Source organism: Lasiodiplodia theobromae (genome assembly GCF_012971845.1).
Source record: "Lasiodiplodia theobromae strain AM2As chromosome Unknown scaffold_27, whole genome shotgun sequence".
Lineage (NCBI taxonomy): Eukaryota > Fungi > Ascomycota > Dothideomycetes > Botryosphaeriales > Botryosphaeriaceae > Lasiodiplodia > Lasiodiplodia theobromae.
The window spans coordinates 159966-178935 of record NW_023336477.1 but is presented as its reverse complement, the minus strand read 5'-3'; the positions used below and the strand labels follow the sequence as shown (position 1 = coordinate 178935).

General features: G+C 55.9%; 4 protein-coding genes across 4 annotated transcripts; 3 read left to right on the top strand and 1 right to left on the bottom strand.

Annotated features, from left to right (window-relative positions):
- Positions 1 to 3348: 3348 nt before the first annotated feature.
- LTHEOB_8482 (RNA binding protein) lies at positions 3349 to 4989 on the top strand (the record flags this gene model as incomplete). Its single annotated transcript, XM_035517964.1, has 1 exon — positions 3349 to 4989. One exon carries the CDS (start codon positions 3349 to 3351, stop codon positions 4987 to 4989), a length of 1641 nt encoding a protein of 546 aa, XP_035370188.1.
- Positions 4990 to 6172: 1183 nt separating this feature from the next.
- On the top strand, positions 6173 to 7522 carry LTHEOB_8481 (Ribosomal protein s35 mitochondrial protein; the record flags this gene model as incomplete). The annotated part of the gene is made up of 2 exons (XM_035517963.1): positions 6173 to 6775; positions 6977 to 7522. 2 exons carry the CDS (start codon positions 6173 to 6175, stop codon positions 7520 to 7522), a joined length of 1149 nt encoding a protein of 382 aa, XP_035370187.1.
- Positions 7523 to 12955: 5433 nt separating this feature from the next.
- LTHEOB_8480 (Monosaccharide transporter) lies at positions 12956 to 14731 on the top strand (the record flags this gene model as incomplete). Its single annotated transcript, XM_035517962.1, has 4 exons — positions 12956 to 13046; positions 13104 to 13158; positions 13216 to 14352; positions 14416 to 14731. The coding sequence occupies 4 exons, from the start codon at positions 12956 to 12958 to the stop codon at positions 14729 to 14731; spliced, it is 1599 nt and encodes a 532-aa protein (XP_035370186.1).
- A 1296-nt stretch (positions 14732 to 16027) lies between these two features.
- On the bottom strand, positions 16028 to 18713 carry LTHEOB_8479 (Pfs domain protein; the record flags this gene model as incomplete). Its single annotated transcript, XM_035517960.1, has 4 exons — positions 16028 to 16080; positions 16338 to 16835; positions 16905 to 17960; positions 18494 to 18713. The coding sequence occupies 4 exons, from the start codon at positions 18711 to 18713 to the stop codon at positions 16028 to 16030; spliced, it is 1827 nt and encodes a 608-aa protein (XP_035370185.1).
- Between the last annotated feature and the right edge of the window lie 257 nt (positions 18714 to 18970).

Genomic DNA, 18970 nt, shown 5'->3' with positions numbered 1-18970 from the left:
AGTAAGTGGTCCATGACTCGGCAGGCACACACGCCTCGGCCCGCCGCTAGAGGAGGAGCATGCTGGTAGCGGGATGGCTGACCCAAAAAAGCCCATTGGTCCGTGTCACGAGTCCCCGGCCGTCTCCAGCGGGCTGCTATTCCCTGCAAAAAGGCTTGTGGGGCGCCCGATGCTAAGGTGAAAGGGGTGTGACGGGTGAACGGGTTCAATGGTTGCGGCCTATTCGCTTGTAAGGCTTTGCCGGTTGCCTGTGTCACCTTCGATTGGCTCGCTCCCCACGGCCATTCGCTATGGAATCCATTTCAGGCACATCGCGGCCTTGCAACCCTGCTGCCACACAAGGCTCGCAAGTGGTGGGCGTGACCCGCATGGCCTGGCGTGCGAGACCTGTCGGTGGTCCCCGAGATGCAGCAAGGTATGCGGAAATCTTGCTTTGCCGTTCATATAGACGGCTGCCCTGTCGGCAGTCTCGCCGACGCCGACTCTCGGCCGGCGCCTCGGAGTGGAAAAGCATATTGTAGACTTCATCGGAGAAAACCTATGGCGAGCAAGGACAGCTTTTGCATGAAAACTAACCGTCAAACGTGGATCCACTGGGGGTTATGCGTTCCTCGATACTGTGCCTAATGTCGTGTGGTGGTGCGGTAGCGGCGACGGCGCAAGTTTCTGTCCGATCAGAATCATTGCATTTTTCAAGCGCGGAGTATGAGACACCCCTTTCGGAGGGCTTGTCGAGCTTGGCTCGAGTGCTGCGATGCGCAGCCAAGCGCGGCTAGACTAGCTGATGGATCGACGGCAGAATCAAGGCCGGACTTAGCGCAGGTATGGACGCGATTGCAGCAGAGGTGCTGCATCCTCATAAGCGTTGGCTTGATAAAGTGGAGCAAGCTGTAGATTTATGTTAACATGACTTGTGACGTGCAGTTGACACAATACGAGAGGTTCGCTGAGGAATCCGCTGCAGAGTCACGGTCCCGAACTACGACCGTTCCAGACACAGGTCCGTCTGCGCGGATACGACAAGGACAGCCTGACCCCGCAATGGCTGCCGATCCGACGAGTGAGGTCTGATTCAAGACGTAAGCCCTTGCGCACGAGGAGGTTGGATCCCAGCAGGGACGAACCTTGAAGGACCGAAATCTAACTGCCGCGCGAGGAGGATACTTTTCTTGGGAAGCTGTTTCCAAAAGCGAGCCAGACCAGTCGTCCACTGCGCCTAGAAAAGACGCGAGATCGCCGGCATATTAGTCGCTGGAGACATCCCTGTTTTGGGACCCTTGAGCGGGAGCGTACATAACCCCATGAAGCTTTTGCATCTGAAAGCCACACCAACGATGAACCGTTGCCATGTGAGAGGGCTCGCGTATGTATGCTTGACGAGGGCTTAGCATAGGTGCTGACATATGGCGTTTTCAAATCAGCTGACCGCGAACGATGGACGTGCGTAACGGTGTATAGGAAAAAAACACATCTCGATCTTGGATGCAGATGGAACGCGCGAGATCGCAGAGAGCTTCCTTGCAGCACGGCTAGAGATTTCTAAAGCTGTAGGGTGTCAGCCTTCTCAAACCGCCAGAAAAGAAATGCTGGAGCACAAAGATAGTGCAGGGCGATCTCATTTGGTCCCGGCGGTTCGGGCAGCGTGCCCTTATCGAAACAAACAAGGACACATTCCAGCGTATGTACTCGGGCCCGCTCCGGGACCGCCAGGCGAGGCTGAGAAGTACCGCGGCTGAACACAAGGACATGCCGTGTACTGGCTTGAACAGGCGGCAGGCGTCAGCTTGTGCTACGGGGGATGAAACGGGTTACACGGGCAGATCGAGTGCCGGCTGGTGTCGGCTCGACGGGATGGGTGTGGTCGCACCGGCGCCGGGCCTGCCACGTTGCAGGGTGTTGTTTTCCTGTGATCTCCGATCAAAAGCAAAGTCGTTAGAGAGCCGGCGGCCAGGGACGAGCAGGCGCCGGCGGGCGGGCTGTGCCTCACTGCCGTTGTGCGCGACGCGGGCCGGCTGGAGCGCCATTGGCGAAGGGCGGGACGGCTGGTCAGCGAGGCGTCGCCGGCGCAGGCTGCGTCTTCACGTGCGGTGGATGCGGCTCTGGGACAACGGTTTGGGATCTCGAAACGTGCCTTGGGCGGTGGTCGTGTCTCCACGCGGGCAGCTAGCTGCTTTTGCGCCGCGATCACCGGCGAGTCGCGAGAGTTTATCATGAGCTTGATGAGTCAAGGCGCGGCGGCTTGTCTGCCGACGGGCCCGGGGCGGTGATTCGCCGCGGGGCCGGGGCCTGCGAACGTTGGTCGCGGCAACCTTGCAGCGTGCAGTTCCTGGGATGAGGCCAGGAAGATGCCGCGCGGGCTGCAAGGATGCGAGATGGCTGTGAGTGCGACGGCGAGCCTTGGAGCGCGAGCGAGCCCGGAGCGCAGCGCGCCCCGCCGCGCCCGTGGATCCGCGGCCGCGACGTCGAGTCTGCGATCGGCGCGCGCGCTGCCCAATCCAGCCCGCTGTGGCTTTGCTGCCCACCCCGGCGCCCGGCGAGTCACGCCTCTTGTGTCAGCTATCTCCAAGCAGCGGCAGCTCTCAGCCTCCGCGCTGGCCTGGCCTGGTGCTGGTGCTGGCGCCGCGCCCTCTCAGCACCGCACGCTGCACTCGCCCGCGTGCTGCTGCCTTTCCCTGCCCGCTGCCCCTTCGCTCCCCCCACACGCTCCCGCCCTTCGTCCTTCCGGATCCAACGCTGCAGACTGCGCCCTCCCATTGGCCCCGAGCCCGCGTCCCGCTATCGCTGAAGCTTTGGCTGGCCCCCCAAAAGCGCCCCAACGTCCAAGCTGCGCTCGACCCTCGCTCGACCACGCCCATCACTCTCCACACGCCCTCCGTCCACACCACCCGTCGCTCTGACCACGCCCACCACTCAGCTGCTGCATGCGCATCTCTCTGACGACGCCGGGTGACTGCTAGCGCCCGAATCCCCATCCGGCCGCCCATTCCCCGTGCCGGCCCTGCGAACTGCCCGTGTCTCGGTCGGGTCGCATCGCATCGCGAACCTCACCTCTCCAGCCTGCCTGCCGATCGCCATCACCCGTTGCATTCTCCCTTGGCGAGATCGCCAGCCGACGACGACAAATCGCTCCATCCGACCACCCGTCCCTTCTTTGTCCCACAGCCTCAATTACGCGCGGCTTCCGTCTTTGTCGCTCGCTGCTAACGCCGCACAAAGAACGACATGGCCGCGGGGCCAAGTTCGAGCAGCACGAGTCCGTCCAATCTCTCGTCCAACAGCCCGTTCCTGCACGGCTCCTTTAGTTCCACCTCGTCCTCCCCGCCAAAGCTGCCATTTTCCGCGGGAGCAATGACGGCAGACGTCTTTTCCACCACCGCCGCCCCCCTGTCCCACAGCTACACCTTGTCGCCCATCGGCGAGCGGAAGACGCTGGAGAGCGGCCCGTCTTCGCTGCTCTCGCTGAGCGAGCTGGAGCCCACCCTCAGCAGCGCCGACATGAAGTATGCCACCACCGTCCTGGTGCGCAAGCTGCCGCGAAACACCAGCGAAGAGGCCGTCCGCAGCATGCTTCTGTTCGCAAAGGACCTGATCAACACGGAGATCATCAAGGCGGATTTTACTGAAGACAAAGGTTTCGTCTCTGCAATCGCACGATTCAGGACCCTGGCGGGCGCGCAGGAGGCTAGAGATAGGCTCAACGGGAAGGCCAATGCCGCAAATGACGCGAAGATGATTGTCGAGCTTCTTCCCAGCAACACTGTTCCTGGCGCCATCGGAGCCAGGCGCAACACGGTTGATGGCACCGCAACCCGCCAGACCTCGGGTTCCACTTCCTCGGCAGCCTCGTCGCTCGGACGCCAGTCATCACGCTTCAACGGCACCTTTCAGTCCATGGAAAAAATGTCTCCGCCAAACGGCTCCTCGAGCCTCGGAGGGGCTGAGTTCTCGATCCCCGAGGGCGGGCTTTTCGGGCCCAAATCCCCCACCGGCACCAAGACGTTCGGAGAAGCCACGCAGAACCTCAGCAAGCAGCTGATCAACGATGACGCGGGCGATGATGAGACCAGTGAACTGATCAAAGACCCTGTGGCCTACGCGAGGAGCGGCCAGAATGGACCTAACATGGCCCGTCGTACCACGCAGCCGTCGCTACCTGTATCTCGTTTTGCCAGTCTCTCGTTGAATACCACTAGCGGAACGTCCGGGCTCACTTCCCCTCCTTTGTCAACTTTCGCGTCACCGCGTTCTGTTGGGCCCGTGCAGTCTCCTGGGCCGCCAATCACAACCATGTCTCCACAGAACATGTCATCAACCATGGGGCCGATGGGACCAAACTCCAACTATCAGCTGACCCCGCACCATTATCAGAGGCACAACTATCCTCCAGTCAATCCGGCGGATCAGAACCCGCCCTGCAACACGCTCTACGTTGGCAATCTCCCAATTGACACGTCAGAAGATGAGCTGAAGGCCATGTTTTCCAAGCAACGCGGTTACAAGAGACTGTGCTTTCGGACCAAGGCAAACGGCCCGATGTGTTTTGTTGAATTCGAAGACGTTTCGTTTGCTACCAAGGCTTTGAACGAACTTTACGGGCATCCTCTCCACAATAGTGTCAAGGGTGGGATCAGACTGAGTTTCTCCAAGAATCCTTTGGGCGTACGGAACGGACAGAACAACAGCAATAATATTCCTCCGACGCCGATGACGCCTCACAATGCACTGCCGGGTATCGGTAGTGGATTTGGCATGAACCAGACCTTTACTACGGCAACCGGGCCGCCGCCTGGCCTCACCCCTCCTGGTATGAGCTCGCCGATCGGCCTGAACGCATCTTCCAACTTTGGCATGTTCTCCAACGGGGGATTCGGCGTACCGCCCAACGCCATGCGAACCCAACCTCTCACCGGCGGCATGGCTTCAACGACGGCCAACGGCGGGTTCAGCAGCATGGCCGGCGGCTACTCTGATTACATGATGGGTCGCTAATTGCATAGATGGATTGATTTCTTTGTTCTTTCATGCTGTTGTGCATGATACTGGAGGAGTTCTAGCGAACGGGTGGATCGGAGTATGGGCGTTGTTTTCCCTCTCATCGTTTCGTTTATTCCCCCCTTTTTTTTTCCTCTCGAGATCCCAACGTCTTCTGTCATTCCCGAGACATTTGCATGGTGTTTTGATCAAGTGTATTCGTTTCTGTTTCTGATCCCGTCTGGGACATGGGTTTCATGGTCACGGCGCGACGTACTCCACAATGGCCGCCCTGGCCTGCAGGTCACTTTGGAGGTGGTTTCATTTACAGCATACAGCAATGATTCCCCCTCATGCGTTTTTCTGCATTTTTGTCCTGGCCTGCTGTCGGTAGCGTTGTTGCATTATCACGGGTGTTCTGTTCCTTGGGACTCCCCTTTTTCCTTTATTCACGTGCTTAGATCTCTACTGATCGGGCAAGACGTCCTTCATCGGCCTGGTCTGCTGGGCAGGAAAAGCACGGTCGCTGGAGTAGGAGCATATCTGGGAGGGTGTTATGGGGCTTCATACGGTTCGATTCTCTGGATTCCATCCTGCTACGCATATGCTTTGGTGATTGGTGGTTCCGGCGCTGGATCGCACATTAGCAGGGCGCAGCATGCCGGTTGGTTTTCTTCACGGCTGGCAGGACGATTTCCTATGTAGTCATTGCATCATGGTCTTTCGCTCCCCTGCGCCGTCATCTCTTTGTCATCATTCTAGCTAGATTCCGTCAGAAAGTTTTGTTTCATTGAAATAAGACCTGTCTTTACCCTCGCAAGCTGAATGGAGTGTCGTGCAGGATCGCCAGGCTGACCTGCATGGTGCCGGAAGTTAATGTGCCATTGGTAGTAGGGCCCTGACGATCTATGTACTTCCTGGCTCTCGGCACGATGATCGTCAGCCCCGGCCTAAGGTGCCGTCAGGGTGGAGTCATTACAAGCAAGATCCGTGATGATAATCACGTGATGCAACATTCCCTCGCTTGTCGGCAGCTCGCGCTCAAGAAAACTTCGCGGCCCGCTGAACCACCGCACCTTCACCATCAACCCCTCCACGCCGCACCACCGCTCTCTCCGCCTTCATTGCCAATTCTCTTCCTTTGTAATTAATTCCACCTTATTTCCACCTCTTGAACAAAGCTTTGACCCTCCGCGCCACAATGCCCTCGCGGCTTCCTTCCACTTTCGCGTCTTCGCTCTCGCAGTGCCTTCCGGCCACCCGGTCACAATGCACATCACACGCATCACACCAATTGCACGCCCGCAACTTCTCCCGATCATGTCGTAACGAACAGACGGCGCTGCGGCGAGCCATGTACGACTGGCTGAATGGGCCGGGCGCCAAGCTCCGGCATCCGCTGCCCGGCTCGACCAACTACCTCGGCGCGTACGACAAGCAGGGCAACCTACTACGAGCGACGGCCAAGCCGACGAGGATTCGGGAGGATGGTGAGGAGGGCGGCAAGGAGGAGGAGTCGAGCGACGGAGGACTGGAGAGCCGTATCGATTCGGCGGACAAGGATGCAGACGCTGAAAACAACGAGCTGCCGCGGGAGAACAGGACAGACTTGACGCCGTTCCCGCTCAACAAGCAGTTCTACAGCCAGCCGGTGCTGAGCGAGGAGCTGCGCGAGCGCATCTACAAGGCGGTGGTTGAGGACAATTTACCACTGTCCATCGCCAGCACGAGCTACAAGGTCTCGATGGAGAGAGTGGCGGCGGTCGTGCGGTTAAAGACGATGGAGAAGCAGTGGGAGGAACAGGTAAGCCATTCCCTCTGTCACGTTTCATTCCCATCAACGCCCCTCTGTTCGAAAGATGAGTACAAAAAAAAATTCGATTAGTCTTGAAGACTCCCACATGGTTAAAACTTACCTTAATCTCTGATCCACACGAACACTTTATCTACATCTCAATCCCTCAATATGCAAAACGCCCACTAACTCAACCTCCAACTCCCCCAGGGCAAACCAATGGCCAAACCCTACTCCAAAGCCGTCCTCGGCATGCTCCCAACAACATGGCTCGCCCGCAACCTAGCCTCGCAGCCCGAGCATGAATCCATCGCCGACCTGCCCGTGCACCCGGCCACGCGCCAGCAGCTCTTCTGGCCGACATCCGAGTCTCGCCGCTTCACGCGCTCCGACGCGGCGGCGGCGTTCGCTCCGGGCCTTCTGCCCGCAGACAAGCGCATCCCGCACCCGGACCTGGTCGAGGCCGAGCGCGACGAGTTCGCCGGCCTCGCCTGGGACGAGCGCATCCAGCGCCAGCACGTGCGCAACGCCCGCCACGCGCAGGAGAAGCTCAAGCGCGAGGCCAAGGCTCGCGAGGTCGCGGCGCGCACCACGCGCGTGCCGGGGCGTCGCTGGGACTTTAAAATTCAGGACTTTAGCGTTGAGCAGGTGGGCAGGGATGGGAAGAATCCTGGTGGTGTGGGGTGGAGGTACGGCGCGCCGCACGAGGATAGGAAGAGGGGGCAGATTAAGATACCCAAGAAGGTGGATGTGTGAGTGTTTGGGATGGAGTGGGGCGTTGCAAGGACGCGTGCGTGCTGTATCATTATCAATGTAGGATCTGGGTTCGGGTGGGATGATACGTTTCTCGTTGATTGGGGGAAATGGGAATGGGAACCCCCCACCGTCATCATGGGATGGAAGATATGAATATGAGATTTAACGCATCTTCAGCCATTTTCGTGTGCCACTAGCCTCCATACAGAGCGACCCTCACTAGGGGGAAGGGGGGCTCTCTTCGTGCGGTATGAATGGGATTGCGGCAGAAGGTCAGTATGAAGTTATCTTTTACTCATCATTGGGGAACGGAGCTATTGTCCAGACGTGAATTCATACATTTACGTGCGAACGATGGCTTCAATTGTCTCATAAAAGTCGGGTTCTCGAATTATGTGGGTAATGTAAAGTACGAACCAGAAATCCTAGCCCATCCCCAGAAGCGTGCTATAACGGCGTAGAGTTGCGAAGAAGGTTTTGGCGGGAGAAAGACGGGCCTACGACTACGTTTCCTCAAACTTGATTCTTGCTTTTATTTATTTGCTTTTTATTTGAACTAGTTGAAAGTTAAGGATACAAAATCCCTGACTTTCACCTTTGAACTAAGACTTCTGGACTACTTCTCTTCTTGAGCTTCTTTGATTTCTATCAACTACTTCTATACTGGAAGCTTAACGTGTATTTATTAGGCATGGTGCTTTGAAAGACTTTGCAACTCGATGTAGAATTGAGAAGTACCACTAGCTTAGGTCGAAAAGGATTGAGTGAGCGAATACATAAAACGCACGTATCTCTGCTTGCTGTAGCAGCAGCCCTACCCGTCGAAGGGCAGGGGGGCGACAATCAGCAAAGACCAGACGGCAGCCAGGCGGGGAGGAAGAGCAGCAACTGTGATGCTTAGAAGAAATGATTTTCCTCCCATTTCCAAGGAATTACTAGATCAATTCAGTGATTTCGATCGCGCATCTTAAACTAGCGCCGAAGGGGAAAAAAGACCCCTACGGAAGGGGACCTATATCTAGAGCCCGAGCCCGAGCCCCGATACCATTGAATCTGTATGTTTTTTTCTTATGTCGAGCCTTAACCCCTACAGAATTACAAATCACTAGAGTCATTTGGGTCATTTGGCACATGATTGAGTCCGGCTCTCGGATCCCCCCAGTCTTTTTCACTGACCATCGCTCTACTGAACTTTTTGTCGTCACCGCCGTCAAAATGTCCGATGACTTCAAGGACCATTTGCGTGCGGCTTACCAGAACTATCCAGTAAGGAAGCGCGCCTCCATGGAATGAAGGAATAGGATGCTCTCGAGCTCCAGCGTAGCGAGGAGGAGGAGGAGCAAACACGGCTGGAAGCGGCTCAAGCCGCGGAACGTGGGCCGGGAAGTGCCACGCCCACCACCAGCCTGGTCCCGAGGTAGAGCACATCCCCCGTCACAATTACTAGCGCCGAGCCTGAGCTGGAAAGAAGCTGAGCGTCCCATAGCACAGGCGACGGGGGACGGAACACGTGGCTACGGGCGAGTTGGAGCTATCGTCCGGACCTGAATGGTTAACTGTTACCAACATTTGCATCCAGACAACTGCCTCAACTACCCATAGCACGAATAGAAAAGCTAATCTACGTTAAGTAGCCTTGCGCTGCAATATACGTCGTCTCGTATTCAGCATGGGTGATATTCCTTCAGTCTGGGATGTCCTTGGGGCAGTTGCCTCTTCGCTTTCTTTCCTGTTGAGTGCTGCACTTGTGTTTGTTCCTGATTCGCTGTGGGTGTATGAAGCTGATGGAGAAAGAAAAGTACGGAGCGTGCTAAGGGAGGAAAAGAATAAGAGAAGGGAAAGGAGAGGAAAGAGGAACTCCGCAGCTACTTGCCGTAGTATGCCGTTGCTTTTAGGCTCTCTTCAGAACCCGCTGGGATTCTGCCTACCATGCATGCCCAAGTGTGAAGATTTCTCCCTGAACCTTCATAAGCATGCAGATACGGTGACCGTCTGCCTTCCGGATCCACGTAGTATCCTACCATCCTTCGGGAGAAAAAGGCCGAAGGCTCCAGATGGGCCTCAGGAGGCTCGTCTTCGGGACTGGGACGCCCGATGTTTTTTTTTTCTACGTGTAGGGCTCTCATCGTTTGAAGTAGGCGTGCTTCATGCTTCTTCTCTCTATCCCGCGCGGTGGCGCTTGCTGGCTCCGCTGCTCGCCCCGCTTGGCTTGAGCTGTGCGATCCCGTCTGCTCGTGTTCGAAGGCAAGGGTACTGGTGGTACTGGTGATACTGCTGAAAGCATAAGAGTAAAAACGGCAACGGGAGTTTGTATGTGATTGGCTAGGAGTGTTCGTAAGGAGGCGAATGAGTGGCAGTTGCGACTTCTGTTGTCGCCCGGGATCGCTTTGAGTCGCACTGGCTCAGCTGAGTTCTACATGTCTCGGAGAACGTTGGCATCTGGGCCATGTGCCTCGCGAAGAAAAATGTCCCTATATCGTGGGCAGTTGATCCAATGTCTGGACGCAAGTGTGACTTTTGCAATTGCACATTTACAACTAGACATTGGATACAACTGCCCAAGTAAGCACGATCCTACGAGTCCCCCATTTGAGGCCACGTCGGCAACATTACGCACCAGGGTAGGAATAGACTTGACTTCGGAACCAAAGAGACGCAACAGCATCATCGCGGTAGACGACAGGCATCATCCTGGAGCGAAAGAGGGTGGTGACCGGATTCGGGGCAACCAGAGAGAGACAATGGCAGGGTGAATGAATCCCATTCTTTCTCTGCCCCTTGCCACGCATTGGAACGAGACAAAGAAAAACAGAGAAGCGGCCAACACCGACGTAGCCTCACCGCAAGCAGAAAGGCGGGGGAGGGGCAAAGACCCCGCGTGATCACCCTCTCAGCTAGCCAGCTTAGCCAGGGGCGCAAGACATCACGCAGCTGACTGGTGAGGGTGAGACGATGACAAAAACGCCATTGACCACTAAAAGCGCCAGCGGACCTGCGTACAAACAAGAAAGAAGAAGCTTGGCAGATCCGGAGGCGGAGACGGAAGCGGGGACGAAAAGAAAACGTGGATGTGGGATGCGGAGAACGCCGATGAGGGAAAGGGGAGAGAAGGCAGAAAAAAACAAAAGGTGGTCTGTTCGACCACGCGCTCAGTGGATGTCCGGGTGACCGACAATTAAGCCACATCCGACCGGATCGGAGCAAAGTCTTGGCTGAAGAATGAGGGCGGAAAGGGCGAAAGAAAGTCCCTGCATGTCATGCGGCTCTTCGTTGGTTCAGCCACCAAAACGTGGCGTGCGTTTGCGGCTCTGTGCTTGTGTTGCGGGCGAGGCGCGGTGCTTGGCCCTCGTACCTACCGGTCGTCTCCTTGGCGTCGGCTGTGCGAGTAAGAAAAAATTGTTGTTCTTGCTTACTTGATGGTTGGGTGATCAGCTCTCCCGACGATGAGAGATGGGGTCTAGACGCGAGCGGCCGAGGCTAAGGGCTGCGCACGTCTTCATTCGCTAGCAGGAATGCTGCTAATTATGTAAATCGACACCAGTCCAGACACACAACACGGATGCTAGAAGGCTTTTTTTCTTCGCTGTCGAAGATTTAGGATCTGGAGCAGGCGAGAACAGCGGTGGAGAAAGGTACGGTTATGGGATGGTTCCTGCGGCGGTAAGCGGTAGTTAGCGGTCGTAGGATCGGCCGCCGCGCCTCTAGATCTAGTGCCGACGGCAGTTATTACTGTCGAGCTGAATGGATAGGCCTGCGCGATGGAGAATGCCGCGTGCCCCGTGGATTTGCCGACGGAGGCGAGAAAAAATGCTGGAGGTGTGGAGACGGTTAACTCTTTACGGTGGAGAATGGAGGATGGGGAGAGAGGGAGCGGCAGATGGAGAAAGTGGGCCGGTCTGTCGACTCGGTAGTTGCAATCTGGCTCGGCGTCCGAAAACCGGGGAATGAACGGCGGCTAGCGACCACAGTTGGGGGCCGGAGATGGGGAGAGATGTTGAGCAAGATTCGAAACATTCGGTACAGTATGCTGTCACGCTGGCGTAACGCGTACGTCCCAAGAAGATGCTGACTATGTGGTCAGCTGGCCCTGGGATTACACGCTGGTTCCTGTTCCTTTGTGTTCACCAACTCGTAAAGTTGCCAAAGAGGGTAGCAGAAGAGGCTCTCATACGACCGTAAGCCCGACAGTTCATGGAATAAATCCGGGCTTCGGTAGCACCCGAGCAGCGAGGTCCGAAGGAACCGACTTCAGGCGAATGGGCGGGCGGGAAAGGTGACGGATTCGCAAGCATCCCGGCGCGCATCAGGTGCGACACGAGATGCCGCTTTGTTGTGGCGCCGAAAAACACCAAAGACGGGGATCGTGACCCGGCTGGGAGCGCGGTGAGTGGCCGGATCCGAGGGGCGACCTCGGCATGGCGCCAGCGCAGAGGACCGTGCGGCGGCAGAGAGCTTGAGCAGCTTGGCGCGCGTTGTGTGGCGCTGGCGACGGTTGGCATCAAGACGACGCTGTTTGCAGAGGCAGCGGTTGACGTTGGAAGACGCGTGCGATTGAACCCCACTGTCAGGCGACTGGATCTCGCGGGCAAGATTTGGATCTGGTTGCTGCGGCCGGGGCCCCGTGCCCAGGTCGGCGGTTCTAGTCTGCGCTTTCGGCTCGGGACTGTGGGGAGAGAAAACGCTTCCCCATGGAGAGCGCCGCAACTGCCGAACTCACGCCGCAAGCCCTCCCGACCGACGAAGGAACAAGCCGCGCGCGAACACACCATGGCAACGTTACTCTCTGCTGGACGCGCGTGTGAGCGCAGCGTCAACATCGCACGTTGCGGCACACGAGATCGCCGCAGGGGACCGCCAACGCCCTGCAGCGAGGCCATTGGACATTTCGCACTTGAAGGATTCACAACTGCAGCACAGCTGGCGTGCTTCTTCATCAGATGCGCATGGCCTGACGCGGAAGGTCGTACGGGCCAAGCCTGCCCGAGCTCGGCTTGTCCGAGCCTTGGGCTGGAATCGTGGCGGCGAGTGAAAGAGGCAATCAGCACCGCCGCCTCGACAGCTTTCCCGAACGGGCTCATGCACCGGCCCGCTCCAGCCGTTTCCGTGCTTACCATTGGCTGATTTCGGGTTCTAGACGACCCGGCAAAACGCCCCCCGAAGCCCCCAGCTTTCTCCACTGGGGCCCCGGCGCCCTGAAGCACAAGCTCTGGAGTGATGCGCCGCAAACGCCGCAACGTATGCCCACGCGTATGCTGCTGAAAGGGAAGACCACCCAGGCGCACCGGCCAATTTGCATTGCTGGCCCACCCAGTATATGAACTGCCGGCCCGCTCTCAGATTTTTCTTTTGTTCACCACCAGCTTTCATCCACCGCAACCTTCGCCATCGAAAGGGGTAACACACACTTTTGCACCACTTTCACAACCGCCCACCATGAGTCGCGGCCAAGGAGAGATCTCCGCCCGTGTGGAGGCTCCTGTCACCGTCAAGGCCTACTTGCTTTGCGCCTTTGCTGCCTTCGGAGGTGAGTCCAATTGTTCTTCACCCTATACGCCCAGCAATCACTGACAATTGCATACAGGTATCCTCTTCGGATATGACTCTGGATACATCAGCGGTGTTCTTGGAATGAACTAGTACGTGGAACCGACCAACCATGCTGACCATCTCGCCATCGTCTAACCCAACTTCAGCTTCAAGAAAGAATTCGGCCACCCCAACTCCACCGACACCGAGAATGCCTTCGAGGGCCACATGTACCACACCTGGGAGAAGTCCCTGATCACCTCCATCCTGTCCTGCGGTACCTTCTTCGGTGCTCTCTTCGCTGGTTCTCTTGCCGATTGGATCGGTCGTCGTAACACTGTTGTCTCTGGCTGTGGTGTCTTCATGCTCGGTGTCATTCTCCAGGTCGCCTCCACCTCCGTCGGTCTCCTCGTCGGCGGCCGTCTCGTCGCTGGTGTCGGTGTCGGTTTCGTCTCTGCCGTCATCATTCTGTACATGTCTGAGATCGCCCCTAAGGCTGTCCGCGGTGCCATCGTCTCGGGTTACCAGTTCGCCATCACCATCGGTCTCCTGCTCGCGTCCTGCGTCGACCAGGCCACCAAGGACCGCATGGACTCGGGCTCCTACCGCATTCCGATCTCCATCCAGTTCGCCTGGGCCCTCATCCTCGGTGGTGGTCTCCTGATGCTTCCTGAGTCCCCCCGCTACTACGTCAAGGACGACAAGCTCGAGCAGGCCGCCCACGCCCTCTCCCGCATCCGTGGCCAGCCCGTCGACTCTGAGTACATCCAGTCCGAGCTCGCTGAGCTCGTCGCCAACTTCCGCCACGAGCGCGAGAACATGCAGACCGGCTGGCTCGACTGCTTCAAGGGTGGCTGGGCTCCTTCGGGCAACTTCCGCCGTGTCATGCTCGGTGTCTTCCTCCAGATGTTCCAGCAGCTCACGGGTGTCAACTTCATCTTCTACTACGGCACCACCTTCTTCCAGCAGGTCGGCCTGAGCAACTCGTTCCTCATCTCCATCATCACCAACGTCGTCAACGTCTGCTCCACCCCGATCTCCTTCTGGGCCATCGAGCGCCTCGGTCGCCGTCCCCTCCTCATCGGCGGCGCCTGCGGCATGCTGGTCTGCCAGTTCATCGTCGCCATCGTCGGTGTTGCGGCCCCCGACAGCAACGCCCAGGGCATCTGCCTGATCGTCTTCGTCTGCATCTACATCTTCTTCTTCGCCACCACCTGGGGTCCCGCCGCCTGGGTCGTCATCGGCGAGGTCTACCCGCTGCCCATCCGTGCCAAGGGCGTCGCTCTGTCGACCGCTTCCAACTGGTAAGTGACAATTCCGCCCACACCAACTTACCTTCCAAACACTAACACACTTCTTCTCCTCAGGCTCTGGAACTTCGTCCTCGGCTACGTCACCCCCTACATGGTCGACTCCAACGAGGGCAACCTGGGCGTCAAGGTCTTCTTCGTCTGGGGCAGCACCTGCACCCTGTGCGGCCTGTTCGCCTACTTCATGGTGCCCGAGACCAAGGGCCTGTCGCTCGAGCAGGTCGACCGCATGCTCGAGGAGACTACCCCGCACACCTCGAGCAAGTGGGTGCCCCACGACACCTTCGCCGACGACTCGGCCCGCAAGGAGATTGCCAAGGTCACTGGCGCCTCCGCCGACGTCTACGAGAATGTTGAGCCGAAGTCTGTTTAAAAGGGAGGTTAATGGGTTGGAAGAAGAAGTTTCCTTGTGTAATGTGACGAGGGTGAGGGGAATGATATCCAATGTTGCGAAGTTAGCGGTTGTTTTGAGGGATGGAATGAATTGTGGGTTGTGTATATAGGTTATGACCCTTTAATGGTAGACGATATGATGTCTTTACAAGTTTCAAGCGTTGTGCATAAGTGGTATTTCAAATTGTGACATCACGCGAATAGCTGAAGCTATGGCCTGGATGAAAATGTAATTGTTAATTCGACAGTTACATCCGGGCCATAGCTTCAGCTGCTCCCAAAAGTCAAACAATATCTTCAACACATTTCGAAAATCATATTTCCCACACGCAATAGTTACCTCCTAGCATTCCTCGCGTCACCCACGACCGCCTACGCCTACGCCGTGCCGCCACGCCACACCCATCCTCTCCGTCCTCAATACGCGTACGACATGTCACCACCACTACTACTCGCCCCGAAGGAAGGCGCACGGGAACGCTAAGGCCCAACGGTGGCGCACCAACCACCTTACCCCAGATTCCTCCGCACCAGCCGTTCGCTGATGGTGAGCCGAAGGATGGGATCAGCAGCCACGAAAAATAGTGTATTTTTGGAGGGGGAGCAAACACCTCCTCTGCATACTACTGCATACCTAGCCCACCTAGCTCCCATCCTTCCCGCGTTCGCTGCTTGCCGACATCCGACCAACCACAGCGAAGTGACGTCGCTCGCCTGCCGCCGCAACAACGCCGCCATCGCTACCGCCGCATCGCTTGCGTTGTTTGTGGATGTAGAGCTATTCGTTTGCGCTTTGGTGGCATTTGTCAAGGTTTGCTTTTTTCAAGGCGGAGGGAACGACGTGGCGTTGCGGTCGTCCAATTATCTGGCCTTCTGGTGCTTGAGGCATTTCTTCAGTATTTGAAAATGATTCAGGATGAATTGCACCTGCATGAACGCGAAGGATTTCCAGAAGCCCTGGATCTTTAATTGCTTACATACCGAATGAGATGCGGACTTTGACAGCCGTACGGTTATTTGCGTCATCAAATACCACAACTGTTCCGGTACGAAAGAGGAATGATACAGCAGGCGACAAAAATCCCTGTTATTATCCTCTCTGAAATATCATTATTTGAAAAGAACAAGCAAGCAAACAAACGAACAACTAAGCGCCGCCATGTACGCTCGCTTCGAACTTTTCATGAAACGCGTGAATTTCAACTTGGCTTTTAGGTATTAAAAAAAAAAAAAAAGAAAAGCGTTGCTGCCTCAAATGTCCAGTCTTCCTCTCATGTCACGACTGCCGTTTTGGTCGCAACCCTATGGCATCCCGGAGGAGACCGAATTCTGAGGCAGAGGGGGGTTAACTGTACCAGTGAGAGTTTGATGATTTGACTGGAGAACGGAAAAATTCCCATTTTGGGCCTTTTCATCCTTTCCAGAAGACAAGGACCTCCAAAAGATACGAAGGCTATTATTGTCTTCTGTATGAGGTACGGCTTTTCCGATTATCAAGGCGCCCTCATCGTCAAAGCGAAGCACCTTCTTGGAAGGGTGTTTGGAGAGTTCGAGAAGGGGGTTGCAACACGGCCAGTTCCTCGTACCGCAGACACCCGGACCAGGATCTTTCTTGGGAGGGATGCAGTAGATGTCGTTGTACAGTCGAAGACTTTCTTCTCCTCCGCATCTTTTGGCGAGTTGCCTCAAGCAGGAGACCGATGCCGTGAGATAGTACTGATCCGTCGGGACTGTCTGCCAAAATGGACAGACGCGTTGGGTGGATGCTGGTTGTATGGGGGCCTCCAAGTTGCTGCAGAGGATGACGGCCATTTCTGGCTTGGAAGAAACCAAACGAAGCCAGCCTCCGCTTTTGTCCACATCGACCTTTGAACGCCGGAGGTGTAGGTGCTCTTCGAAACTGGCTATTTCTTTGAACTCGTAGCCCACCAGATCTTTACTTTCCTTGATTCCACACGCGTATCTCTGGAGTTGCTGATCCTTGATCTGGCCGATACGTAGGAAAAACGGTACGAATGCCTGGCGAATAGATACTTGTCTGTCATTGTTGTCTCCTAGTTTGATGTGCTCGGGTAGAAGTAAATCTGCGGATCGCAGTATAGCATCATAAGCCGCCATCCCTCCGTCAGGCCGAGCTTCAGCAAACGGCATACTGCTCAGAACATCAGCTGACTGATGTTGGTAAGAAGCCCATGCCAAAGCCATGTGAAGAATTGCGCTCAATTCCGAAACAAGCCAGCCTTGTTTAGTCTTGAAATCGAAGAGGAGTATGGGGAAGTCCTTGGAGTTTCTGATTTTATCCATTATGTTGTCGTGGACCCCAAGGAGTCGCTGATGAGCGGTTTGATGTACCATCAGCTTTGCGGAAACCTGCGCCGTGAAGAAGTTCATCACCGAAGTCCCTACTTGGCCAACGAGCTCGTTTCCAAGAACAAATGCGGTCTTGTCGTCGTATTCCGCCCCGGAGAAGTCCACTTTATCGAAGCCAGAGTCTCTTGTTCCAAGATGGACCTTGACCGAAGGGAAATACCCAACGAATGTTCTCTTGCTTTGTAGTAGCTTGAAGTCTTTCGAGGGGTATATGTTTCCGCAGTGCTGCTTTATGCGGTCCCACGTAAGAGGGCCGCCGGCGCCGTCACCTTCCAGATAGTGCCATTGCACACAGTTCTCGTCGTCCGCGTAGACTGAAGGTATCAATGCCGTGTTCTCTCCCTTCAAAATGATTCCCTGGCCGAAGTTAATCGGGTATAGAGCAAGACCAAGGAGGGTCATCACGTCGAAAGGTAGCTCTGCCCCGCGTTGAGATCCGCGCTCGGGTATCGGGAAGCCTTCTGCAAGCACGTAGCCTTTGAACATGTTATTCCAACAGCGACCGCTCCCACCTGTGCCCAACGGCGGTTCCAATGGCTCAGTGTGAAACTCGGTACGACGAATTGTTGGACTTGTCACATCCAGAACCCGCGAACAGAGTAGTTTATCCGGGACTGGCTTCCGACACACTGCACTAAGCCACTTGAAGATCTGGGCAATCTCGGAAACATCTTTTGGTTTACCCTGGACTTCAAGCTCGATCCTGAGCTGGTCTGTTGGAGCAGAATCCTTGAACAACGATGCGGACATGGAGAGGTCCCTTCCGAGGTCGTAGTTCTGCAACGTCTCTAAGCATCGCTGGCTGTGGGTATGCTGGAAGTCTTTCAGCGGTCTCAGAGCTAATACAAGAGACAGAAGGAGCGGTCGTCCAAATTCAGGCCAGGTTTTCTCTGCGTATTCTGCGCATGGAGCTACAAACGCTAGGTCTTCCGTACCAGTGACAACTATCACTTCCAGTACGTCTTTCACTTTCTGCAACTCCTCAGACACAAAATCTATGAATTTTGGTCCAAGAGAAAAGGTTTGCGTATGAGGAGAAGTTGCCTTTTCAGGTTCAACTAGCCTCTCAAAGGGGATGTCCATTTTAACATCCTCACCGCTCTTCCAATTGTAACCGCGTGATTGTGGATTGTCCGTTTTCTCGGGGTTGTTTGCCATTGCATTTGTCATGATCGGGTTGAGATTATGCATGAATGTGTCCTTTCTCAGCAGCTGGGAGCCTCGAGCAGTGTGCCTTTCCTTGTGCCGGGCGCATAAATCTTGTCTTATGAAGGACCGCTGGCAGTCGGGGAAGTCGCAGTAGTATAGCTGTTTTGGATTGTCTCCATCTTATTAGTTATTCCATTGCCGACGAAGGAGAGGCAAAGCTTACGATTCAACTGGTGGCGGTATAGGTGCTCGGCGCGAGAATAGCTCTTGCCGCAGCCTTCGTGCGGACATTCAAATTTCTTCTCCAAGCCTTTGCGAATACGTCTTTTTTTCAAAGAACCAGGCGACGCGTCACCGTCCTCAGCCTGGCTGTCTTGGTCGTCTACATGCTCGTCGTCGCGGGGGCGTCGCTTGCCACGGTTCTCGTCCGAGGTGGGACTCATTTGGGTGGAGGTTGAAAACGGGCCATAGTGATCGTTATCATCGCCGGAGGCTATCCTGGTGCCAAAGGAGCCATGACCAGTATAGCGCGCCTCCGATTGGAAAGAGTCGCGGGTAGACGGCATGTCCCTTGACCTCGCAAATCCCAAACTCAGATCAATATGGGTGTCAATCAGAACATGAGCATGGATAGATAAAGCAGGAACGAAGTCTAATGAAACGCTTTCAACGACTACGGGATAAGACTCCGACCGCAGTA